General features: G+C 41.2%; 1 protein-coding gene across 3 annotated transcripts; it reads left to right on the top strand.

Annotated features, from left to right (window-relative positions):
- The first annotated feature begins 10,829 nt into the window (after positions 1-10,829).
- On the top strand, positions 10,830-21,782 carry LOC133470928 (importin subunit alpha-7). 3 transcript variants are annotated; one of them, XM_061759891.1, is made up of 14 exons: positions 10,833-11,148; positions 13,653-13,789; positions 13,877-13,969; positions 14,498-14,597; positions 14,681-14,775; positions 14,863-14,994; positions 15,098-15,186; positions 15,272-15,371; positions 15,994-16,157; positions 16,229-16,307; positions 16,838-16,963; positions 17,045-17,172; positions 17,278-17,462; positions 17,782-21,782. In XM_061759891.1, exons 1-14 carry the CDS (start codon positions 11,133-11,135, stop codon positions 17,967-17,969), a joined length of 1,632 nt encoding a protein of 543 aa, XP_061615875.1. In that variant the 5' UTR covers positions 10,833-11,132; the 3' UTR covers positions 17,970-21,782. The 3 variants fall into 3 exon arrangements, with proteins under 3 accessions (XP_061615876.1, XP_061615875.1, XP_061615874.1); XM_061759890.1 differs by having other exon boundaries at positions 13,650-13,789; XM_061759892.1 differs by lacking the exons at positions 16,229-16,307; positions 16,838-16,963; positions 17,045-17,172; positions 17,278-17,462; positions 17,782-21,782 and having other exon boundaries at positions 10,830-11,148; positions 13,650-13,789; positions 15,994-16,161.
- The last annotated feature ends 80 nt before the right edge of the window (positions 21,783-21,862 follow it).

Raw genomic sequence — 21,862 nt, 5'->3', positions numbered from 1 at the left:
GTGTATGTTAGGAAGTAAAAAAGTGTAATCACTGTACGTTTTAGGGCTGATGGGACTGCTATGTTTAATATTTGTCTATTTCAATGATGTTAAGACTTGGTGAATAATAAGTCTGATGAGTCGTAATTTACTTTTCATCATAAATGTCATATTTTCATTTTACCACCATTTAGAGACTGTTCTTTTTCTTTTTTTCCTTTTCCCCTTTTTTGGTTCTTTTTTCCTTTTTTTTTCTTCTCCTTTAGAGACTTTTGATAACTAGTGAATTTCCTCAAACAGTGTCCCAAATCATTAACCCGGAAGCATCATCCACTTCATATGCAGTTTTTTTTTCACAATTTAAAACAGTTCCCAGGTGTTTTTATATGTCTGTACATGCTTTCATTAAAATACGACAAGAAGATATATATATATATATATATATATATTTATTTACTTTTTGGGGTTGTTTTTTTTACACACACTGCACTTTATACACTGCGCTGTGTGTATGTGGCACATGGACCAAACACAAATACCTAAACCCTAGCCATCACTTGAAAGGGACTGGATCTTTACCCAGTCTAGCTGTACACAAGCCCTTAGCCTTTAATTGCAACCCTAACACTAACCCTAAACCCTAACTAACCCTAACGACAAATAAACACCTATTTTCCCCATCACGAAAAACGCATAATTTCTGTACATACGTAGGTTCTACATCCAAGCCCATTTGAGCTCATTTGCTAACAGAGTCACGTAAACAATCGGTCTGATGAATTTCATCCAATTGATAGTTTCCCCTATCTGCAGTTGAGTAAATAAATGCATCTTTGTGGAAATATGCTTCACAAAATAATAGACCTATTTACAGTTGCTGTGTACGTGTGTGTGCATTAATACCCGCACAGTGAACAATATGTTTACATTAAGCTGTGGCGCAACAATCACATTAGTGCACAACAGTTGAGAACCAATGCTGCTATGGGGCTGCACTTGGTGAGAAAACACACACGGACACAAACAATAGAAAAACTTTATAAATGTAATCCTTGTTAAGAATTTTGATGCTTTTGTTTTTCTCTTTGGGGTTTTTTCCTATTTCTCTTATTTCCGAAGAGAGTGTGGCCAAGCGGCAAGACAGTAAATTTAACTGAAGTGTAAGTGGAGTGGAGGGACAGTGTGCCTTTTTTGCCCTAATATTTTGCGACCTGCCTGTGTCTCTCTACATTGCACACCAACACAGACTCACCAAGTCAGCAGTTTTCTAAAATGCTCTCAGGGCATTGGGCTTGACAACATTGTCCTGCAATAACAACACTTTGCTTTGGAAGGCAACTTTCTATGACTTGGCACAAAAATAAAATAACATGGTGCATCAACATGTCCGCAAATTAGCTCCTAATCACAGTATATGAACGTATAAGCGCATACCCTATAATCTACGAGCAATTGGACTAGACCTCCCCAGTTACCCCTGAGCCATACTTCTTACAAATACAATTTAGAGTATTTAATGTTTCCAACTCATGTGATCAAGAAGCTGGATGAATGGATAATAGCCACACACACTCACATGAAAATCTTGTAGAAAGCCTTCCCAGAAGAGTCACAAGGTTTATAGCTGCAAATATATTTGATCCATATACCTGTATAGAAAATGGATGGGTGGATTTTCCTCCATATTGGCAGCATGGTGGATTAGCGGTTAGCACACTTTTTTTTCTCTCCAGTTACTCCAGCTTTCTCCTTCATTCCAAAAACATGCATGCTAAAGGTGTGTTTGCAATTTTATGTGGGATAGGTAGGTGCCATCTGATTAGCTACAGAAAATGGATGGAGGGATTTTTCTCGGTTTTTAGTCTAAGTACGTCCCAACACTTTTGTCCACATAGTGTATCCAACTGCTATTAAAGGTGCTAAGATCTACTTCGTGGAGCATTACAATGCCCCTAAATAAAAACGTGGACGTTACCTTGCTGACATCATCACGTCAAGGCACCATATGGCTACAAAATGATCAAAGATCCTATATTTGACTTGGAGATTTCCTCGAGAGGAACGTCACGCTGCATTGGAGAGGAATTCCCATTCAAAAAAAAAAAAAAGTCTTAATTGCTCCCCAGCTTCTGTCATTTCTTTGACTGCTGTTGACTGCGTGCGTGCGTGCGTGCGTGCGGCCCAAGGGAATATTGGCGCTAAGATATAGTGGATATTATCCCTTAATAAAAGGCCCATGGTACAGGCACAGGGGGGCCGTTGGCAGCAGCAACACAGAAAGAAAAGAGAGCAAGAGACATTCTTTATTTTAATATGACTTTGCCCACAATCCTCTGCTTGATAGATGGCCTGTCTGACAAAATGATTCTATAAAAAAACAACAACAGGGAATTGTAAAATGATCCATTCATAGTGCATGGATCATATTGGATTAAAAAAAACAATAAATAAAAGTGTCAATATGATCTCTCTGAGGCGTTTCTAAGAGTACTTTCATCATTGGAATCATGACAGAAAAGGAGATGAGATTATGAATTAAAAGTGTAGCTCCTTACTCTTTGGAAACTTTCTCTTTTTTCCATTATGGCAAGCAGGCAATAAAATAAACATGATCAAACTTACTCAATTCCAGAATGTTGATTTGTTAGGAAAACTTTCCCCAAGTGACTAACTTTTAGTGGTTTACTGTGACAGTGTGTGAATGTGGTTGTCTGTCTCTATGCCTGCCTTTTTCATCCCAAATCACCTGAGATTAGTTCCATCTTTGCGTGAGCATGAATGGGAGAAGCACTATCGAAAATGCATGGATGGATAATTTTCCCAAAAGAAATAATGCACATTAAAATTTAGTAATTCAATTTCTAACTGTTGTCATTGTAAAAGGTTTATTAACTGTACAGGCAATGTTGTAACATTTTACCATTATTAACTGTCACATAAGTGTAAAATAATAATAAATAAGATATGTTAATATTAAGATACAAAATAATGAAAAAAACGTATTGACAAGGTCATTGTTGTTTTTGAATAGGGATGAATAATTTAGGACATGGAATTCAATATTTGGTCGGAACAAAAAAATACATAAAGAATTCAAATACCACAAAAGCAGACAACTCAATTTTCTCTGAATTGAGAAAGAGTGTTTTTAGTTCTGGTTCCAGGTTATAGCTCACAATTTTACCTTTGGGTATTCAAACTAAAATGTATTAAGCAATTAAGAGGCTAATTTGGATTAAATCTAACTTCTATTAAAAAGGTCTTTGTTTTACATCTTCAGCGTTAATATACGCACACTCTTAATGGTCACCCAAGTGTAAAAAGAAGTGCTATTATTTACCGGTGATACTTTTGTCTTATTTTTCAGATTTCTGCGACGAACTGCTTTTACCCTCAAGGGTGATTGCACGTCTGGGTTGTTTTTCTTCTTATTTATATCGCGTTTGGCTCTTTTTTTTTTTTTTTTTTTACTGCCGTGTTGGTCCCTCCTCTGCACATAATGCTACAGAAAAGCCTTCAAATGATGTGTCCTGCTTTTTCAGTGCACCTCTCAGTCTGGGCGCCCTGATGTGAGACAGGAGGTGCTGTAAAGGTGATGTTATAGCGCCTAACTAGCTCGCCATGGGCCTTTCGCTGCCTCACTGCTGTGGCCATAAAACTCCCCCTGTGATTGGACAGAAGAGGTAATGAGAGGCCAAGTGCACTGTGTAATACACACACACATGGACACACACGCATTGCTCGGTAAATAACACCAACACTGACCTGGACAGCAGTCGGATCATTCCAGTCTGCCACCAGCACCTTACCTCAAGTATATTTATCTAATTAACTGGAGGCAGAAACTACATGAGAGGCAACAGGATTTTTTTTTTTTTTTGTTTGGTCTGGTCAGTAAGAAGATTTTTAAAAATTTTAAATAATCATTGTCCAGTTCTTTTTTTTTTTTTTTTTTCAATATATACTTGTAATAGATGTTTTATGTGTGACATCAGCTGATGATTACAGTCACTTTGTCCTATGTTGGAGTACACACATACCAATAATCGGGACAAATGTTTGCATTTTTCCTCCCGTCAAGTCAGCAAAGGCCCAATTGTCGGATGTCTGTAAAAGATTATGCTGTGGTGTGGGATGTTTTAAGTGGCATACTGATAATCAGGGTGGATTTGTGTAATTTTTTCATCCATTTTGATCAAAGTCAGGCAAGGCACGATTATCGGATGTTTCCAAAGATTATCCTGAGCAATCATTCTGTGTTGTGGGGCGTGTTAGTCAGGCTGAATTCAGCATTTGTCCCCCTTCCGGTCAAAGTTACCAAAGGCCTGATTATCATGTCTCTAAAACACTATCCTGAGTGATGATCCTTTCATGCGGGGTGTGTTAAGCGGAGTACATGCTTACTGGTAACTGGATGTAGTTACGTTCACTTTTGACTCTTATGAGTCAGTCGCCATCTCTGCTGACCTTTTCTCTCTCGCAACTGAGTGATGGAATGAAGAGCTGGATAACGTTTAATTGGCTGTGGCTCATTACTCTACTGATAACTAATCAGACACATCAAAGGCTTCACCGGCTAATTATATGTGAGCGCTATCTGAAAGGGTTTCTCCATATTCTTTGCTCCCAACATTCGCTACCTGCACCTCTGGCCCATTACTTGCACAACAATACGCTTTTGTTTGCAAGCTAAACATTATTGTGACATATCAGGGATTTAGAGAATCAATTGTGTAAATCTAATTAGCGGATGATTGGAGAGCAACAGAAAAGTAATGTATGCAAGCAGGTTTTTCATAGATTCATATCATTGTCATGAAATGCACAATGATTCAAGGGCAAGGTTACATGCCCACACACATTTGTTTTTCCAGGACATTTGTATTTGCAAGGTTATAAATGGCTATGTACAGTGTAATTTTTTTTAAATAATCTACATTTACAAAGATGATGCCGTGAACCCCTGTTTATCGTATTTATTTCCGTGGAAAGTTTCCAACTTGAATTTTTTCGCAAACCTAATCAAAATTGAGAACAGGATGAGATTTGTAAAGGCAGACTTTTGGATCAATTTTACATTTCTCATAGCTTGTATAGCTCTTAGATCACATTAACTTGTACAGGTGTACCTAATGGTATGACTGGCTAGTGAATATCATTCACTCATTACAATTTTAGAAAATCAATTTAAAGAGAAAGTATAGCTAAAGTCTTGGAGACACTTGAGGAAGTTCCACATTAATTTACAAACTTTATGCCTTTAGCCAAAATGCTAATGTAATGTAAATGAAGCATAGCAGCATAAAACCCAGATAGACACATCAAATTAAAGCAAGATCTATACAGCTCTGTAGTGTAGATGTTTCCCTCCATATTATGATTACTTTTTTTTTTAGGCCATGCTTTTGCACTTTGGCAATAGATTTGTCTCCGTCTGCGTCTATTATCCTTTCAGGTGAGAATGACTCCTTAGTATTCATGTGGCTCCCACAAATCTCCACCGCACAAGAGGAATGATCGAATGATCCGCAGGAATATTCCAAAATCACCTAGTCAGCATCCTACTTATCTGCTGCGCCACCTGGTAGATGTCACAAAGCCAAGCGAGCAGACAGTGAGACGGCGAGAGAGCGGGCGGAGGGCGCCGTTCATCAGATAAAAAAAAGTCAGGGAAAGACGGCACCGGGTGAATTTTGAACACTACATTATAAAGACATATCTCCTTTTTTTGCCCATTTGTGCACCACATGCGCTGACACACAGCTCGCTCCGCTGTCTCCGTGGCGTTATCTCTCTCTATATATATATTACCCCCCTAGGGCTGGGGTTTCTCATAGTGTGGTCCGCGAATCCCTGGTGGTCCTCAAGAAACCCTGAGTGGTCTCTTAAGTGAGGGGATTTTTGTTTTTCTCTACATTTTAAAACAGAACCCAGCTCTCTTATCAACATGCATGTGTGCTTTCATAAAAGTACCCCAAGGATCAAGAAAGACGGCACTTTTGAACTCTCATTTTAGGGCACCCTTGTTTTAAGGGGCGGTCCCGTCTCATGCAAATGAGCCACTACCCGCCACGCCCCCTCTACAGCCGGGTACTTGTGCACAAGCCTCGAAGCACATCCGAATCCCCATCCATTGGTCAATTGGTGTGTGGTGCAGCATAATGAGCACGTTTGCCTCACAGTTCTAAGGATCGGGGTCCGAATCTTGTGGCGTTTGCATGTTCTCCCCATGCTTGTGTGAGTTTTATCCGTCTAATCGGGACTACGTTTTCCTTGGAAATTTGGGTCAATTTCCTTGTGTGAATCAGTCACAGAGGGTTTCACTGTCCGGTGCAGTACATTATTGAAGTACCTGTCAGGCCTGTTGCTTTAGGAGAGTAGGTGGTCCGTAGGTTTTAATGTAGTGATTAGGTGCTTCTTTTCCTGAAACAATTTGGTAGTTTAATATGCTTGGTGTCCTAGAGCGTTCAGCCACTGTGGAACAAGTCATTTATAAACACAATTAGTCCTATCATAGTGCACGCAATTGAATTAAGGTGCCGTTGCAATGCAGGCAATTGGCACAAACAAGCACAATCAAAACTAAGCAGATTTCGATGACTCGTTATGGAGTTTGTACTCCCCAATGTGTGCGGTGAAGGAGAAAGTAGTCTATCTGTCAGGAGTTAGAAGTTGTCCATGGACCACGGTGCTTGGAAGTCTTTCATTCTGCTCTTTTCTTTAACCACTGGCTCCTTCTTACACTGGTCAAACTACCAAGAGGGTCTTCAACCAGCCCAGCTCATTGATATGGCCGTTAGAGGAGACGCTTTATTCTTAGCGCTGTCCACCTGCAGAGATCAATTGCCCGCAGTGTATTATCACGTGTGGTCTAGCACATTAATAGCATTAATTGATCATTAAGAATGCCGTTGTTCATGTGAAATTGGTTTGTTGAGCAATGTATTTCCGCAAGTAGAAGCCGGTTATGAGCCAATCAAAGAAATTTTGGATCAATATTAAACAAAGTAACCAGTATATTATATATTATGTCAAGTGAAACAGAAGTTTAAAACGAAATAAAAAGGATTATTATAGAGAAATACTGAGAAAGAGCGAGAAGTGAGGCAGACCGGACAGAAGAAATAAGCATTGCAACATAAACATGGACACACAACATTGTGGCACCATCATGCACCACAATCTAACCTTAAAGATGATGTATGTAAGAGACTTTTTAATAGCGCATAATCATTTGCAACATGCAGTAAGTCTGCACTCTTTAATTCATTTGAGAGACTGTTTACGTGGTTTGGTAGGTGCTGCTGTTTTGGTTAGTAGCAGTAAACCCACATACATATGAACAATATCGTCTCAGAGCTGAAATAATTGTTAAGGGGGTTCGGCACATTCATAGACATTCTCACATTTCATTGAAAATAATGTGTAATAAGAGATAATTATCTATATTTGATCAAGCAAATGTATTCACCTAGCCCGAATTTGACATCTGCATGTTTAATATGCTAAATTGGTGAGTTTAATTCACCTAAAATATGCAAATTGGTTCTGTCAATATTGCTGACTCAGCCCAGCCTGAACTTAGCAAAGGCCGCTAGTGAGGCGGACTGGAAGGGTCCTTCCTTATGTCTGCTAATTATCTCCGCCGTATGGAAAACAAAATAAGCAGATAACTCCTGAGCAAGATTTACAAGGCGTTCAATTATTAATTATTTGGGTCAAATCAATGGGTTAGTTTGGCTCACCAATGAGATCCAGTGCAATAGCTGCATTCACCTCGTAATATATATATATATATATTTAATTGTGATAGTAGGTGCAGTGTTGAACTACACCACAATGTGAGGTTTGTGATGTCCCCCCGCCCCCACCACACCACTGTAAACTACAACCACACCACTGTAAACTAGAACTAATAAAAATATTGCATTGTTAATCTAATGTTTCTCAGAGCTTGGGGGTGTTGTTTAGGTCTAGAACCTGCAGAGCCCAAGGGAATGAGAATCCAGCCACTTTTTACTGCATATTAACTCATATTTGTTTTAAATATTGTACAGTATGTACTGTATATTAATGTAAAAATCTGTAAAATGTATTTTTTTTTAAATGGTTGAAGTGCATGTAGGCGCGGTCCGAAAAAAAAACAAAAAAACAACTGTGATCGAGCGGGGCTACGAAAACTGAACCGCAATATAGTCGGATGCACTGTAGTGGATTCCACAACATTGTGTAAAGTGTACCTAATGATATGTACGGTACGTTTAGGTCAGCAGTATGAAATATAGTTGCAGGCAGTGAAAAACAGTAGGATACACACACATAACATTCTATTGAGTGATCCTCTAGCTTAGGTATTGATTGATTGTTTAAATTTGAATGAGGACTTGGGGAATATATCCTGTCTAATGGTGAGTGGGGAAAGTACATCAGAACGGCCTCTTCCTCGAGAACTTCAATTTGAAAGTTCTCAGTTATGCTTCCCGTCTTCGGTCTTATGACTCCGTCCCAAAAGCGGTGGCATTGATTAATGTGTAACCTTTGCCGCTCGGCCCATGTATGACGTGCCTCAGCAAGCCTTGAAATGAGAAAAAGGGGAAGAAGCAGTCTATCTGTGCCACCACGACGCCGGGTGCGGCCTGCGGCTCATCCCAAAATCTACAGCTTGGATCTGTGCACAGTGTTTGCTGTGTGGAGAAATGGCAATAAATGGAAAGTATCTAGTAGGATTCTCTTTGTGCTGCTGATCACTTGACCTCCCACGCCCTTTCTCGCAGCAGCCTGTGCTTTATTTGTGCAACATTGCCCCCTCTTGTCTATTACATCACACAACAGCTTCCAGGCCCATGAAATAAATAAAGCACGGTAAATTAGAAGCATCTGCTCCAGGCAAATTGACCACATGTGTGTAATACTACATTTTTATGTTTGATTTGTTGAAAACACTCCGGGGGCACTGGGGAGTGTATTTTGAAGGTCAATTACAACATGAAACATGTTTCATGTGTATACACAAGGTGCTTTAAAGGTCTTTCTGGAATTAAATAAGTGTATTTCAATGAGCATCTGCTTGGTGAGATTCATTTGTGTATGTAATTGATATTTCATCATATATTATTCATATTACCAAGCAGCCAACCCCTTTTTTGCAGTAAACGCCATGTCTGTTTCTATGTAATCGTTACACTTGTATTCGTCACTCTCATGATGCCCTTTTGTTGTGGCATCAAACAAAAAAAGCCAAACACACTTGCGTAGTTCATCTCAGAAAGCGATTGGACCCGGTTGTTTTTGTTTTGTTTTGTTTTTTGTTTTTTCCAGTGATTCCTCTGCACTCAAGAATTCAGCACACGTCAATCCAAACGAGGCTAAGTAACGTTCCACAAACACAGACATGCTCCTATAAAGATGAAATGTTGGCAACAGAATCCAACACAAATCGAGAGTCTTTGAAACTCACTGCCACGGATGGAGTGGGATTCATTTTTAGCCGAGGGAGTCGCCGTCGTCCCTTGGACGCGTCTGCGAATACATGATCTATTTCAGTGATGTTTACCGAGCTATCGCTGGCCTTGGTGTCCCACATAGAGGCCAAAGAGAAAAATGCTACTCATGTTTGTGCCAGTGAGCTGATTCACCATAGTGGAAGACAAATGTGATCAAACAAAGTATCCATTTGCAGTAAATAAAAAAAAAAAAAAAATTGTATTATATGTTATGTGTTTAATTTATTTATTGATGTCTAATTATTAATTAACAATGTAGTTGGATTATTATTTATTTTAGTTTTTTCCTACACAGAATTTCTGTCTTGGGCGCTTAGAAGGACTCGTAGTTAACATGTCTGCTTCACATTTGGAAAATAGAAGTCACCCTATCTCTGCGGAGGAAACTCATTTCGGCCGCTTGTTCTTTTCGTCATGACCCACAGCTCGTGACCATAGGTAAGGGTAGGAACATAGATCGACCAGTAAATTGAGAGCTTCGCCTTTCGGCTTATATCCTTCTTCACCGCGACAGACCGATACCGAGTCCCCATCACTGCAGACGCTGCACCGATCCGTTTGTTGATCTTCCACTCCATTCTTCCCTTACTCGTGAGCAAGACCCGGAGATACTTGGGCGGGATCTCTTCCCCGACCTGAAGAAGGCCTCAGATTTGGAGGTGCTAACCCTAACCACCGGGAGGAGGCCCCAGGGACGACCCAGGACACGCTGGAGAGACTGAATCTCTCAGCTGGCCTGGGCTGGGATGAGCTGGACGAAGTGGCTGGGGAGAGGGATGTCTGGGCCGCTGCCCCCGTGACCCCACCTCGGATAAGCAGAAGAAAATGGATGGATGGATGGATGTATCGAGAGCGAACTCAACTCAATTTTATGTGTAGACAACTTTCAAAACAACCGCAGCTGAAACAAAGTGCTAAACATAAGACAATTAATTATACACAGTTTAAAAACAATAACAAAGTGCAACCCCAAAACAAATACTAAAACAAGGACAGTGTATGAACATCAAGAACTTTATTTTGTGGCTCTGATATGTGTTCTGGGTTACATAACCATAGTGACCCTTCCTGCTACTGTGGAATGTATTGAGGAGGGGAGTGGGCTGACAGTTGAGCTAAAAGGCCTCAGCAACCTAGCACAGTTTAATTTTTTATATGAGTGCAGAATATAATAACCAACTAATAAAGTTGTATTTCTTTTCTTTCCTCTATTATATTCCCATTTTGCATTTGAAAAGTTCTATCAAATTTCCAGCAAGTGTCACTGTTGCATTTGAACGGGGTTTGGAGGTTTATGAAATCTCGCGTAATTTTGTGAGAATTAAACCAACGAGCCACGCCTATCCTCAATAAGATGTAAAAATGTACTCTTTTTGCAGCGCATATCATTCGAAACTCGACACAGATGTTAAAAATAAAACACTATAATTGGGTGAATATAACGAAATAGGGATCTTAGGTGCGTTTGAGGGATTTGTTGAATAGTGCGGGTCTCTGGTGGCAGGAAGTGGTCGTTATATTAATGGTTCCGCCTGCGGCAGACATATTGCTGAACTTATCGGAGCAAATTGTTCCAACAGGAGCAGAACGAGAGCGGTTTAAAGTTGTCTACATTTCCAGCAGATACACTGCGTCAAACGCATAAACCACATGGAAAACACAATGGGTGAGTTTATTTATTTATTTTTTAGTACCACTGGTTTAATATAGACGTACGATGAGCTGTATGCTAAGTCGTCATGGGGTAATGCTTTTGAAAATGTCGTTCGGCACTTTATAGCTCAACCAGGGCACTACTGACCACTTCGCCATTTTTACTGTTAACTCAAAAGTTAACTAGTTGGCATAAATATGTTGGCATGTCAGCAGTCACTCGCGCAGCAGCTCACGCGTACATTAGCTTAGCTGACGTTATGCTAGCCCTCCTCGGCTCTCTGGAATGTTTCAAATAATCCCAAATGATTCAATTCGGTGTTTCAAGTCTGTCTCTCTTTCGTCTATTCAAGTAATTTTATGTTCAGCATTAAGCAGTTTGTGACACTTTTGCTCGTTCGATGACTCTTGCCAAGTGGCTCGATTTAAACCAACGCGTTCATGTGACACCTAGAATACTGACAGCTCTTGTGCAATTAACGTTCCCTCCACAAAAGCGAAATATCGACTCTAAAACAACATACCCATTAAATAGATTTTTTTACTAGAGCTCTGCATAATGCAGAACTCTATATACCCTGTGTGGCATACTCTGATTGGACATTTTCTAAATTCGAGAGGTCTTCGTTTCGCGATGGAGTTCCGTTCCTACGGCGTTACAGATTAAGTCTGAACGCGCAGTAATTCAGTGTTTCCCCAAGACAACCTTTATTGAGCCAAGACATAGTTTACATGAAAAGAAATGTCAAATAGGTCAAAGAAAGTGGATGCACAGGTTCATCATGGATCTGCTACTGCCATCTAGTGAAAGAGAATTTAATTGGTCTGCCTGTCACTATACGCAGCTGGCATAGAGAGATGAACAAAAATACATTGTTTGTCGTCAATAAATAATTTTGGGACCAATTAAGTGAAATTGGAAAGTTTACCGCAGCACACTTGATGATTTTTCACAGCCTACTGATTGGGAATAGGGATTATGAACAAGCAGCTTTCTCATTCGGCAAAACAGGTTGAAGCACTTCCTTCTGGTCCAGGTGACTGGTGGAGCCCGATGACAGGAGACCGGGACAAAGCAACTGTAGAAATATTATACGACTGCACTGTCTTTTGTTTTACACAGGATGTCTTCAAGAGTGACCAAAGATGACAGTATCCAATGTTTAGGCTTACTGTATTTGTATTAATAAATGATCATGTATTTAACTTTTTTTCCGGAAACACAAGTCATCCATCCATTCACTTTCTACCGCTTATCCGAGGTCGGGTCGCGGGGGCAATAGCTTTAGCAGGGACGCCCAGACTTCCCTCTCCCCAGCCACTTCATCCAGTTCTTCATCAGCGTGTCCTGGGTTGTCCCCGGGGTCTCCTCCTGATGGGACGTGCCCGGAACACCTCACCGGGGAGGCGTCCGGGAGGCATCTGAATCAGATGCCCCAGCCACCTCATCTGGCTCCTCTCGATGTGGAGGAGCAGCGGCTCTACTCTGAGATCCTCCCGGATGACCGAGCTTCTCACTCTATCTCTAAGGGAGAGCCCGGACACCTTGCGGAGGAAACTCATTTCGGCCACTTGTATCTGGGATCTTGTTCTTTCGGTCACGACCCTCAGCTCGTGACCATAGGTGAGGGTAGAAACGTAGATCGACCGGTAAATCGAGAGCTTCGCCTTTCGGCTTAGCTCCTTCTATACCACAACGGATCGATACAAAGTCCGCATCACTGCAGACGCTGCACCAATCTGCCTGTCGATCTCCCGTTCCATTCTTCCCTCACTCGTGAACAAGACCCCAATATACTTGAACTCCTCCACTTGGGGCAGGATCTCATCCCCGACCTGAAGAGTGCACGCCACGCTTTTCCGACTGAGGACCATGGTCTCAGAAAACACCAGTCATAAAGAAAGCAAAATTTGAGCAATTTTGTTTTCAAACCTTCTTGTCATCAACCTGTAGTTATGACAATAGCAGCTCAGCTATTGAACATTTTTAAACACTATTTGACATTTTTGAATACAAATAAAATGAGCTGTTCTATAAAAGGACCGTTACTAAATGCACATGGCATTGTTCCATTTCTGATGTTGCTGTATCGCGCTACTTTTCTAGTACCTACCTTGCAATTGTCCAAATATTTTTGGACCTTTCTGTCGTAGACGTGCATACACCTTTTATGGTGAGTGTGTGTGTGTCCCGAAATAATAAGACCTCAATGTGCACAACTTCAGTGTTGGCACCATTTCGACTGCTGGCAGTGTGCTCAGAATGATCACTTTGTCTTGCGTAGGCAGCGTTTTATGCAAACTCTGCGATTTAACTCTGCAGACTGTGTGTGTGTGTGTGTGTGTTTTAGACTGTGCTGTCCACTTGGAGCCAACTAGTTTGTTAAAGGTCTTTTTATATCCAGGCCTGTTTACAACCACTTTCATCATGATGTCCTGTTATTGAAGATGTATCAACTTTGTCCCCGTCGTATCCTCAAAATAAATTTGTTATAACTTATGTCTGTGGTCTAGCAGAGCCATCAGCCAGTCCGGCCAAGGATAACAACTACAGGATGAACCGCTACAAGAACAAAGCGCTGAACCCTGAGGAGATGAGGCGCAGGAGAGAGGAGGAGGGCATCCAGCTCAGGAAACAAAAACGCGAACAACAGGTACCCGAAACTTCATATTATTTAATCTCCTTGTGTATAATACTTCATTTTTTAAAGAGGTGAGCGTTGTCTTCTTTCTATTCCAAGCTTTGCAAACGGAGGAATGTGGACATCCTCACTGAAGAGGAAGCCATGTTGGAGAGCCCTCTTGTGGACTCGCAGCTCAGCTTACCAGTCACAGTGAGTACTTGCTTATTTATATTATGTTAGTTTATTTTTGTCTCTTCTGGGTTGGGAATAAAGCAGAAGGGCCTTGAAATTGTGCAATTTGGAATTTGACCAACAGTTTAGAGAAGGAGGGGGGCTTCAAAAGTTGCCGGTTGTGCTCAGTCCAATGCAATGAAAGTGTTGCTTTGCCGCCATCTTGTGGCATGTTGGTGCCAAGTAACTATGTTGGCGTGAGTTGAGAAGCTTCATGCAGTGCTCCCTGCAACCCTGAACAGGATAAGCAGTGAACAGAATGTATGGAAGGATGAATATAAGCCAATGATATATAACAACGCTGTCCTCTTTTTTTTTTTTTTTTTTTTTTTTTAAAGATTGAACAATTTACTGTTAAATTATTGTTCCACTTTTATGGTGGGTAAGACTGTTAAAATGTATCATTTCCTGTGGGAAAATGGAGTCTCAAGAAGAAAAAATGAAAGCGCTGCATCCTACAGTATATTTTGTAATGAGTAGTTGTTGTGCTTGTGTATGTTGTTGCAGGAAAGAGTCATCACCAGAGATATGGTTGAGTTGTTTTTCTCAGAGGACCCTGAGCTTCAACTCGCCACCACGCAAAAGTTCAGGAAACTTCTCTCTAAAGGTGTGTGCTGTGTAACTTGGATGACTTCACAGTGCGGGGAACCAACGGAACATTTAGTCTAATTTTCCCTGTGCTGATTTCAGAGCCAAACCCACCTATTGATGAAGTTATAAACACAAGTGGAGTCGTCGTGAGGTTTGTGGAGTTCCTTAAGATGAGCAGCAACTGTACACTACAGGTCAGTGTGTACAAACACTATTGGTGAACGTAAAGACAAAGGCTTAACCGATGAATACATTTAATTGCACTTTGTGTGTCTTTGCAGTTCGAAGCTGCTTGGGCTCTGACCAACATCGCATCAGGCACATCCATGCAGACCAAGACTGTGATTGAAGCTGGAGCTGTGCCCATCTTCATAGAACTCCTAAATTCAGATTTTGAGGATGTGCAGGAGCAGGTAGTGTGTGTGTGAGTGAGTGAGTGAGTGAGTTATATTGTGTGGACATACCAGTTGTCACTCACATTTACATGTTTGTTTGTGTGGAATTGTTGTCCTTCAGGCTGTGTGGGCTCTGGGGAATATCGCAGGGGACAGTGCCTTGTGCAGGGACTACGTGTTGAGCTGCAACATCCTTCCACCGCTATTAGTGTACAGTAGCTACATAACCTTTTTTCAAATTCTCAAATGTATATCAAAACATTTAAACTTTGTTTGTTTGTCATTGCTGTTGCAGGCTTCTGACTAAATCCACTAGACTGACCATGACCAGGAATGCCGTGTGGGCCCTGTCTAATCTCTGCAGAGGAAAAAACCCTCCACCTACGTTTGAAATGGTTGTTGTTATGAGTCAAAAAACTTATTTCAAGTAAACCCACGGGACACTTTATTAGGAGCACCTGCGCAGAGCCAATACAAGACTAGTATAAATAAAACTGTCTTTAAAAAGATAACAATGCTGTCAGAGAAGTACTAATGTGATTACTCTATCCATCTATATATATATATATATATATATATATATATATATATATATATTACAGTGTTTATAATTGTTCATCATACTGCGGGGTTAGCTAATGTTTTGTTTACCTTATTTGGCTTTGTGACCTGTCAAAAAGAGCATTAAAATGCTTTTCATGCGGACAGGGACCGTGCCCTGTCGCTAAGAGCGGAACTCCACGAGTAATTGACGCACCCCAGAAAGGTTTCAAATTGTCTGTAGATGTCACAAGATGGCAGCAAGTTCCTACACGAAGCTCCTCAACTCACTTCAATGTAGTTCATACTTTTTATGTTAGACAGGACTGGCCTGATCAGTGAGTTTTTCAATAAATAATGGTGGATAAGTTACCCCCCAGTAAATAAATCAGTGTTTTGTGAACGTTGTGTCCTGTATATTGCTTGTCTTGTGAAAGATTGCTCCTGATCCCAAATCTATTCTGCCTGTGTTTCTAGGTGTCACCTTGTCTGCCGGTACTCTCCAGACTTCTATTTAGCAGCGACCCAGACTTGCTGGCAGACGCTTGCTGGGCGCTCTCCTACCTCTCCGATGGCCCCAACGACAAAATCCAGGCCGTCATTGACTCCGGAGTCTGCAGGCGCCTCATAGAACTGCTCATGTAAGCCTGCGTCACTCCACTGCCCCACTATTGCTATTCCCAGCCTGTTGTTTCAATGCTTCTCTTTGCAGGCACACAGACTACAGGGTGGCCTCTCCTGCCTTGAGAGCTGTGGGGAACATTGTAACAGGAGATGACATCCAGACGCAGGTGAGAGTCTGAGGGAAAGGGAACATTGTCAAAAAAAAAAAAATGTGTGTGGTGTGAGAATTTATTGTAAAATATGTGCCTTGACTCAAAAGTTGGGGAAACTACTTATGGATTATATTTGGATGGTTTAGGGCGGCATGGTGGATGACTGGTTAGAGCGTCAGCCTCACAGTACTGAGGACCGGGGTTCAATCCCCGGCCCCGCCTGTGTGGAGTTTGCATGTCCTGTGTGGAGTTTGCATGTTCTCCCCGTGCCTGCGTGGGTTTTCTCCGGGCACTCCGGTTTCCTCCCACATCCCAAAAACATGCATGAATTGGAGACTCTAAATTGCCCGTAGGTGTGAATGCGAATGGTTGTTTGTTTATATGTGCCCTGCGATTGGCTGGCAACCAGTTCAGGGTGTACCCCGCCTCCTGCCTGATGATAGCTGGGATAGGCTCCAGCACGCCTAGTGAGGAGAAGCGGCTCAGAAAATGGATGGATGGATGGATGGTTTGGTTAAGTTTTCATCTGTTGTTGCTGTGTGCAGGTGGTGTTGAACTGCTCTGCCCTGCCTTGTCTGCTGCACCTACTGAGCAATGCCAAAGAGTCAATCCGCAAAGAAGCTTGCTGGACCATCTCCAACATCACGGCCGGAAACCGAGCGCAGATACAGGTGGGATGTGGCCACGGAACTTGTCACTTGGTGGTTCTAGTCCTTCCTCAGTTCTGATCTTTTTATGTTTCTCTTTTGCAGACAGTCATTGATGCTAACATCTTTCCAGTGCTGATTGAAATTCTACAAAAAGCAGAGTTCAGGACCAGGAAAGAGGCCGCATGGGCAATCTCCAACGCCACCTCTGGAGGAACACCAGAACAGATCAGGTCCAGACTTATTTCAAATTTGGATGGCTTTCCTTCTCATTGGGTTAAATTGTGAATGTGCCTCAAACACTCTTTTTAATCTGCTGTTGTGTGTCTGCACTTTAGGTATCTGGTGAACCTGGGCTGCATCAAGCCGCTGTGCGATCTGCTCACGGTGATGGACTCTAAGATCGTCCAGGTGGCCCTCAACGGCCTTGAGAACATCCTGCGGCTGGGCGAGCAGGAAGCCAAGCAGGAGAACCACGGAACAGGCATTAATCCCTACTGCAGCCTCATCGAAGAAGCTTACGGTACTGGGAAGGAAATTCAAATATACGAATGTCAATTCACAAAAAAAAAAGTAATTTGACAGGCAGTGTGTGATGAAGACTGTCAGGCAAGCGTTGCAGCTTTAGAGCGCATGCATGCGCATTTTCACGGCTCAAACATCTAGTTGTGTGGGGAGTATAGTTGTATGTTTCAAAATGAATTATACAAGTTTATTCTTATATACTATATCCCTAATACTCAATCTTACAATACAATTGGCTCCAATACAATCATTTAAGTTTTGGTGATGTATCTCTCTACATTACAGTTACACCAACTTGATGTTTTTCTGCCGTTCAGGTCTGGACAAAATAGAGTTCCTTCAGAGTCACGAGAACCAGGAGATCTACCAGAAAGCCTTCGACCTGATCGAGCACTATTTTGGGGTGGAGGATGAGGACAGCAGCCTGGCCCCTCAGGTGGATCAGGACAACCAGCAGTTCCTCTTCCCCCAGCAGGAGGCGCCCATGGAGGGCTTCCAACTATAAGGATAAGGTTCATGGTCGTCCATTTGATTGGGGAGGAGGGGGACACGGTGTTTTGATGTCATACCTCTGTTGTCTGACGCAGTAACCTGACTTAAAGCAAGCACACACACCTTTCTGCCACTCGCTTTGGGGGCATCTCCATGGCAGGCATGATGATTCGGAGACATTTTAATTTCCATTCCTGTTTTTGAGACACCCACCTCTTTGATGTCAGCCTGACATCCTGACAGTGCAATTAAACAAAGTTTTCAAAGTTTATTTTCCCTTTTACGTTCTCTCCTCAAATACAAATTAGTTTTTTTTTTCCTTTTATGGAAAGTACTTGTCAGCGTGGCTGAGGGAAGGAATCTATGTAATCCACAGCAGGAGGGGATTCTGGTCACGAGCAAGTTTTTTTTTTTTTAATAAACTTGGATTTTTTTTTTGTAGAGGCAGGCAGGAGAAAATGTTGAAAGGCTCTTAGTGAGATAATGTGTTTAAATGAAAATTCAGGGTTCCTGCAGGTGGTTTAGTTAGCGTTCCAATGTCTGTCGTGTGCTGTGTTATTAATAGGATTACATTAGAATTGTGAGGTGATCTAACATGGAAAAATCTGGGCGTGGTGGCTGCAATAAAAACAAATATATATTTAGATGAGCGGATATTTATAGTAAGGTGACAATTCCGAGATCTGCTTCCCAGTTTCATGTGGTTGCATGGTTTCGTGGCTGTCTCTGAACAATCCCGTGCCTCACTCGCATAGCAGGAAGCAGTCGATCGAGTAGAAGTGGTGGTGTCGTACAATATAGTGCTAGTGGGTGTATAGCTTATTAAAGGCGTTTTGCATCACCAGTTGAGACGGAGAAGGATTTGTTTGGTTCTAATGTAACCCTGCTGTTGCGTAGCCCCTCGGCACGGGATGGTCGCACTCCGTTCAAGGTGTAGTAGTCCCATCGTTTTTTTCCTTTTTTTTTTGTTGCATTGATTATTATTGTATTTGTTTGCACGCGCGCACACACACACACACACACTTGCATACAACACCTGCAAACACTGCACATCACAACAGATGAGTGGCTATTAGCAAGCTAAAAAAAAAAAAAAGTTTCCATTGTCTTAAGTTACAACTTTAGATTCCTTTTTTTTTTTTTCTTTCCATGACAATTTTGCACTTTTTATAAAGTTAAAGCCAAATCTTTGAGTCCGAAAGTACAACAGTGTATTAAGGCCACATTGGGGGGGGGGGATATTAGACAATCTTGATTATGATGGGACGCACTGACTATATGGCAGGTCTTTGAATAAAGGAGCATCTATACTATTACATGTATGGACATCTGGGAATTTTGACATACACATGTAAAAACAACTTTATTCATGTAGAATTGCACAACTTTTCTCAAACTTTTTTCTTTTGGCATTGATACACTAAAATGGAGTAAGCGATGGGAAACTTTTTGTTGTAGTGTGATGTTTTTTTTCCCCCTCAATTTATGGTGAAATGTAACAGGGTTTCTTTCCAGTGTGGCCCTAATACTCCCCACAAAAGCACAGAATGTCTAAATGGAGAGTTATTTTGGGCAGTGCCCTCTTGGAATCCCTATTATTCTTACAAATGAATCAAGGCTTTATTCTCGAAAAAACAACTTTTTTGCAATATTATGACTGTTCTGACACAAACTTTTATCGGAATATTGCAAGGTACAAAGGACACATGGAAACTTCATTTAGTAATTGCTTGTAGCCACTGCGACTTTTGGATGGTTTAAATTTGCCGACGTGGGGGTCGGGCATGCAGGCTCATACAGAGCAGAAGTAGTGTTGGGATCGTGTGAAGTTTTGACTGAGCGGCACTGCGAAGAAGAGTTTGCTCGACTCTGTGACTTCGTCCCCCATTGGTGTGCCGGAGCCTCTGTGTTCTGTGGACAGACAAGGACGACTCTCCAATACTCGTGATTGTTTTTTCATTTACAGTAGCACCACTCAGTTTATCACAAACTTGATTTTCTCCACAGAGCATGTGTGCTCTTTAAAAACAAATAATATAGAACAGGGGTGTGACCAGGTTTCCCATCCCTTTTTCGGAGGTGCAAGTACGATAACAAATTGAGCATCAACAGCTTACTTTACCTCCTCCACATGACAGATGCGTAGAGTAGGATTTATTGAGAATCTTCAGTTTCATGGCAATTACTGCACTCTGTGTGCTAATAATTGTCGAGGGAAAAAAAACGAGCAGGAAGAGTTATATTCCGCTAAGATGCACTCCTATTCACAAAAGTGCCAATCCGACCAACAAAGACTGGATATTGTTGTCTTTGACTTCAAGATTATTTTTTTCTTTATATATATATATATATATTTATATATATATATATATTATATCTTTTATTTACTTGAATGTGCACACACACTGTGCAAAAAACATTGCTGCTCTGTTTTCCTTACTTTTTTTTTTGGGAAGTTATTTTGCCATTATCAAAAAAGGTGGCTTTCCTTTCTGCGGGCGCCTGATTAACAAGTGTCCTATGTGATCCTGATGCATTTAACTGCTCTCTCCCCGCTTACTATTACAGTCTACTAATGGGTTTCACTGTGCATTTAGCCAAGCTGCAGGAAATAACTTTCACGTGGCTGTTTCTAGGTTAATGTGTAGTGTCCATGCAAGTGGAGGATTTCAGGTACTGACCTTTAAGTTTACCAAAGTTCCTTTCCCGAAATCGAAGGCTGTGATGTATCCATTCGAAGTCCCTCTCTTGTTATTGATCAATCCCGTTGACTGGCAAGGGAGTCTGTTAATCAAACGGACGCCAACCCACAAGACTGCAATAAATGTCCAAAAATCAGGCACTCTGGAAGCAAACATGTCTTCCTCTCATACTTGATATTTTTTTCTACGCTGAGAAAAATCTGACATTGAGATTTCATGGCGATTTACATTCTAACAGGGGTGGGGGACCTACGGCATGTGGGCCACAGAGCAATTGATCTGATCAACTGTTATGAATCTCAAAATATGCTCATAATAGATACAAATTAAAAAAAAAACTTATGGGTGCATCATATGTCTTCATATGAGGACTCAAAGAATTAAATACAAGCCGAAATGGTCACCCATCCCTGTGTGAAAAGGTATTAATTATATGTATGTTGTGATACATTGATAGGGATTCACATGCAATTCTACTCACTTCTGAGAAGTGGACCAAAAAGCCTCATTTGGAATATGTGGCAGGAAAAATAGGCATGAAACAGGCAGCAGGAGGCCTTTTTCAGCTTTTTCCTGCGTGGGATATTCAAAGATATATTTTTGGATAATTGTGTTTAGAGTTCAAAATAAAAGAAAAAGCTGCCAAGTAATCAGGAAATCATGTTCCAGATGGAATCACGGAAAATCCCAAATCTGATGTTTTATGTCTTCCGTCCTGGAAAGTGTTGCCATCTGTATCAAAAGTCCAACAGCATGTAATGTACTAACGCTACAAATGTTTACAATGTTTGTCTACAACTTTTCATATATGCGACATCACTGACCAGTCCTCAGCTTGTCTGCTCTGGTCCTTCTCATTTCTTTTTGTGTATTTATTTTCTCTATTCCTTTTTGTTTCCCTTCCATTTGCTCCAAACATGACCCATCTTTATAAACTGTGACTCGACTCGACTTAACCGACGGTATGAATGAGTGACGAGAAACACTTTCAACTGAACATGACACACAAACATGAACATGAAACAAACAAAAGACATGGGGAAAATGTAAAGAAAATGTCAAGATATGAAAATGTTCAATGAAGATACTGTGCAAAAAAATAAAGACGTGAAAGTTTGTGCATACTTTGTTTCGATTTCTATTTTATTTCCACACTTTAAAAGTCAAGCCTTGTTTCAGTTTGGTTGTTGTGTACGGCTGCCCT

The sequence above is a fragment of the Phyllopteryx taeniolatus genome, chromosome 21 (assembly GCF_024500385.1).
Source record: "Phyllopteryx taeniolatus isolate TA_2022b chromosome 21, UOR_Ptae_1.2, whole genome shotgun sequence".
NCBI lineage: Eukaryota > Metazoa > Chordata > Actinopteri > Syngnathiformes > Syngnathidae > Phyllopteryx > Phyllopteryx taeniolatus.
This window is presented reverse-complemented; position numbering and strand designations above follow the sequence as displayed.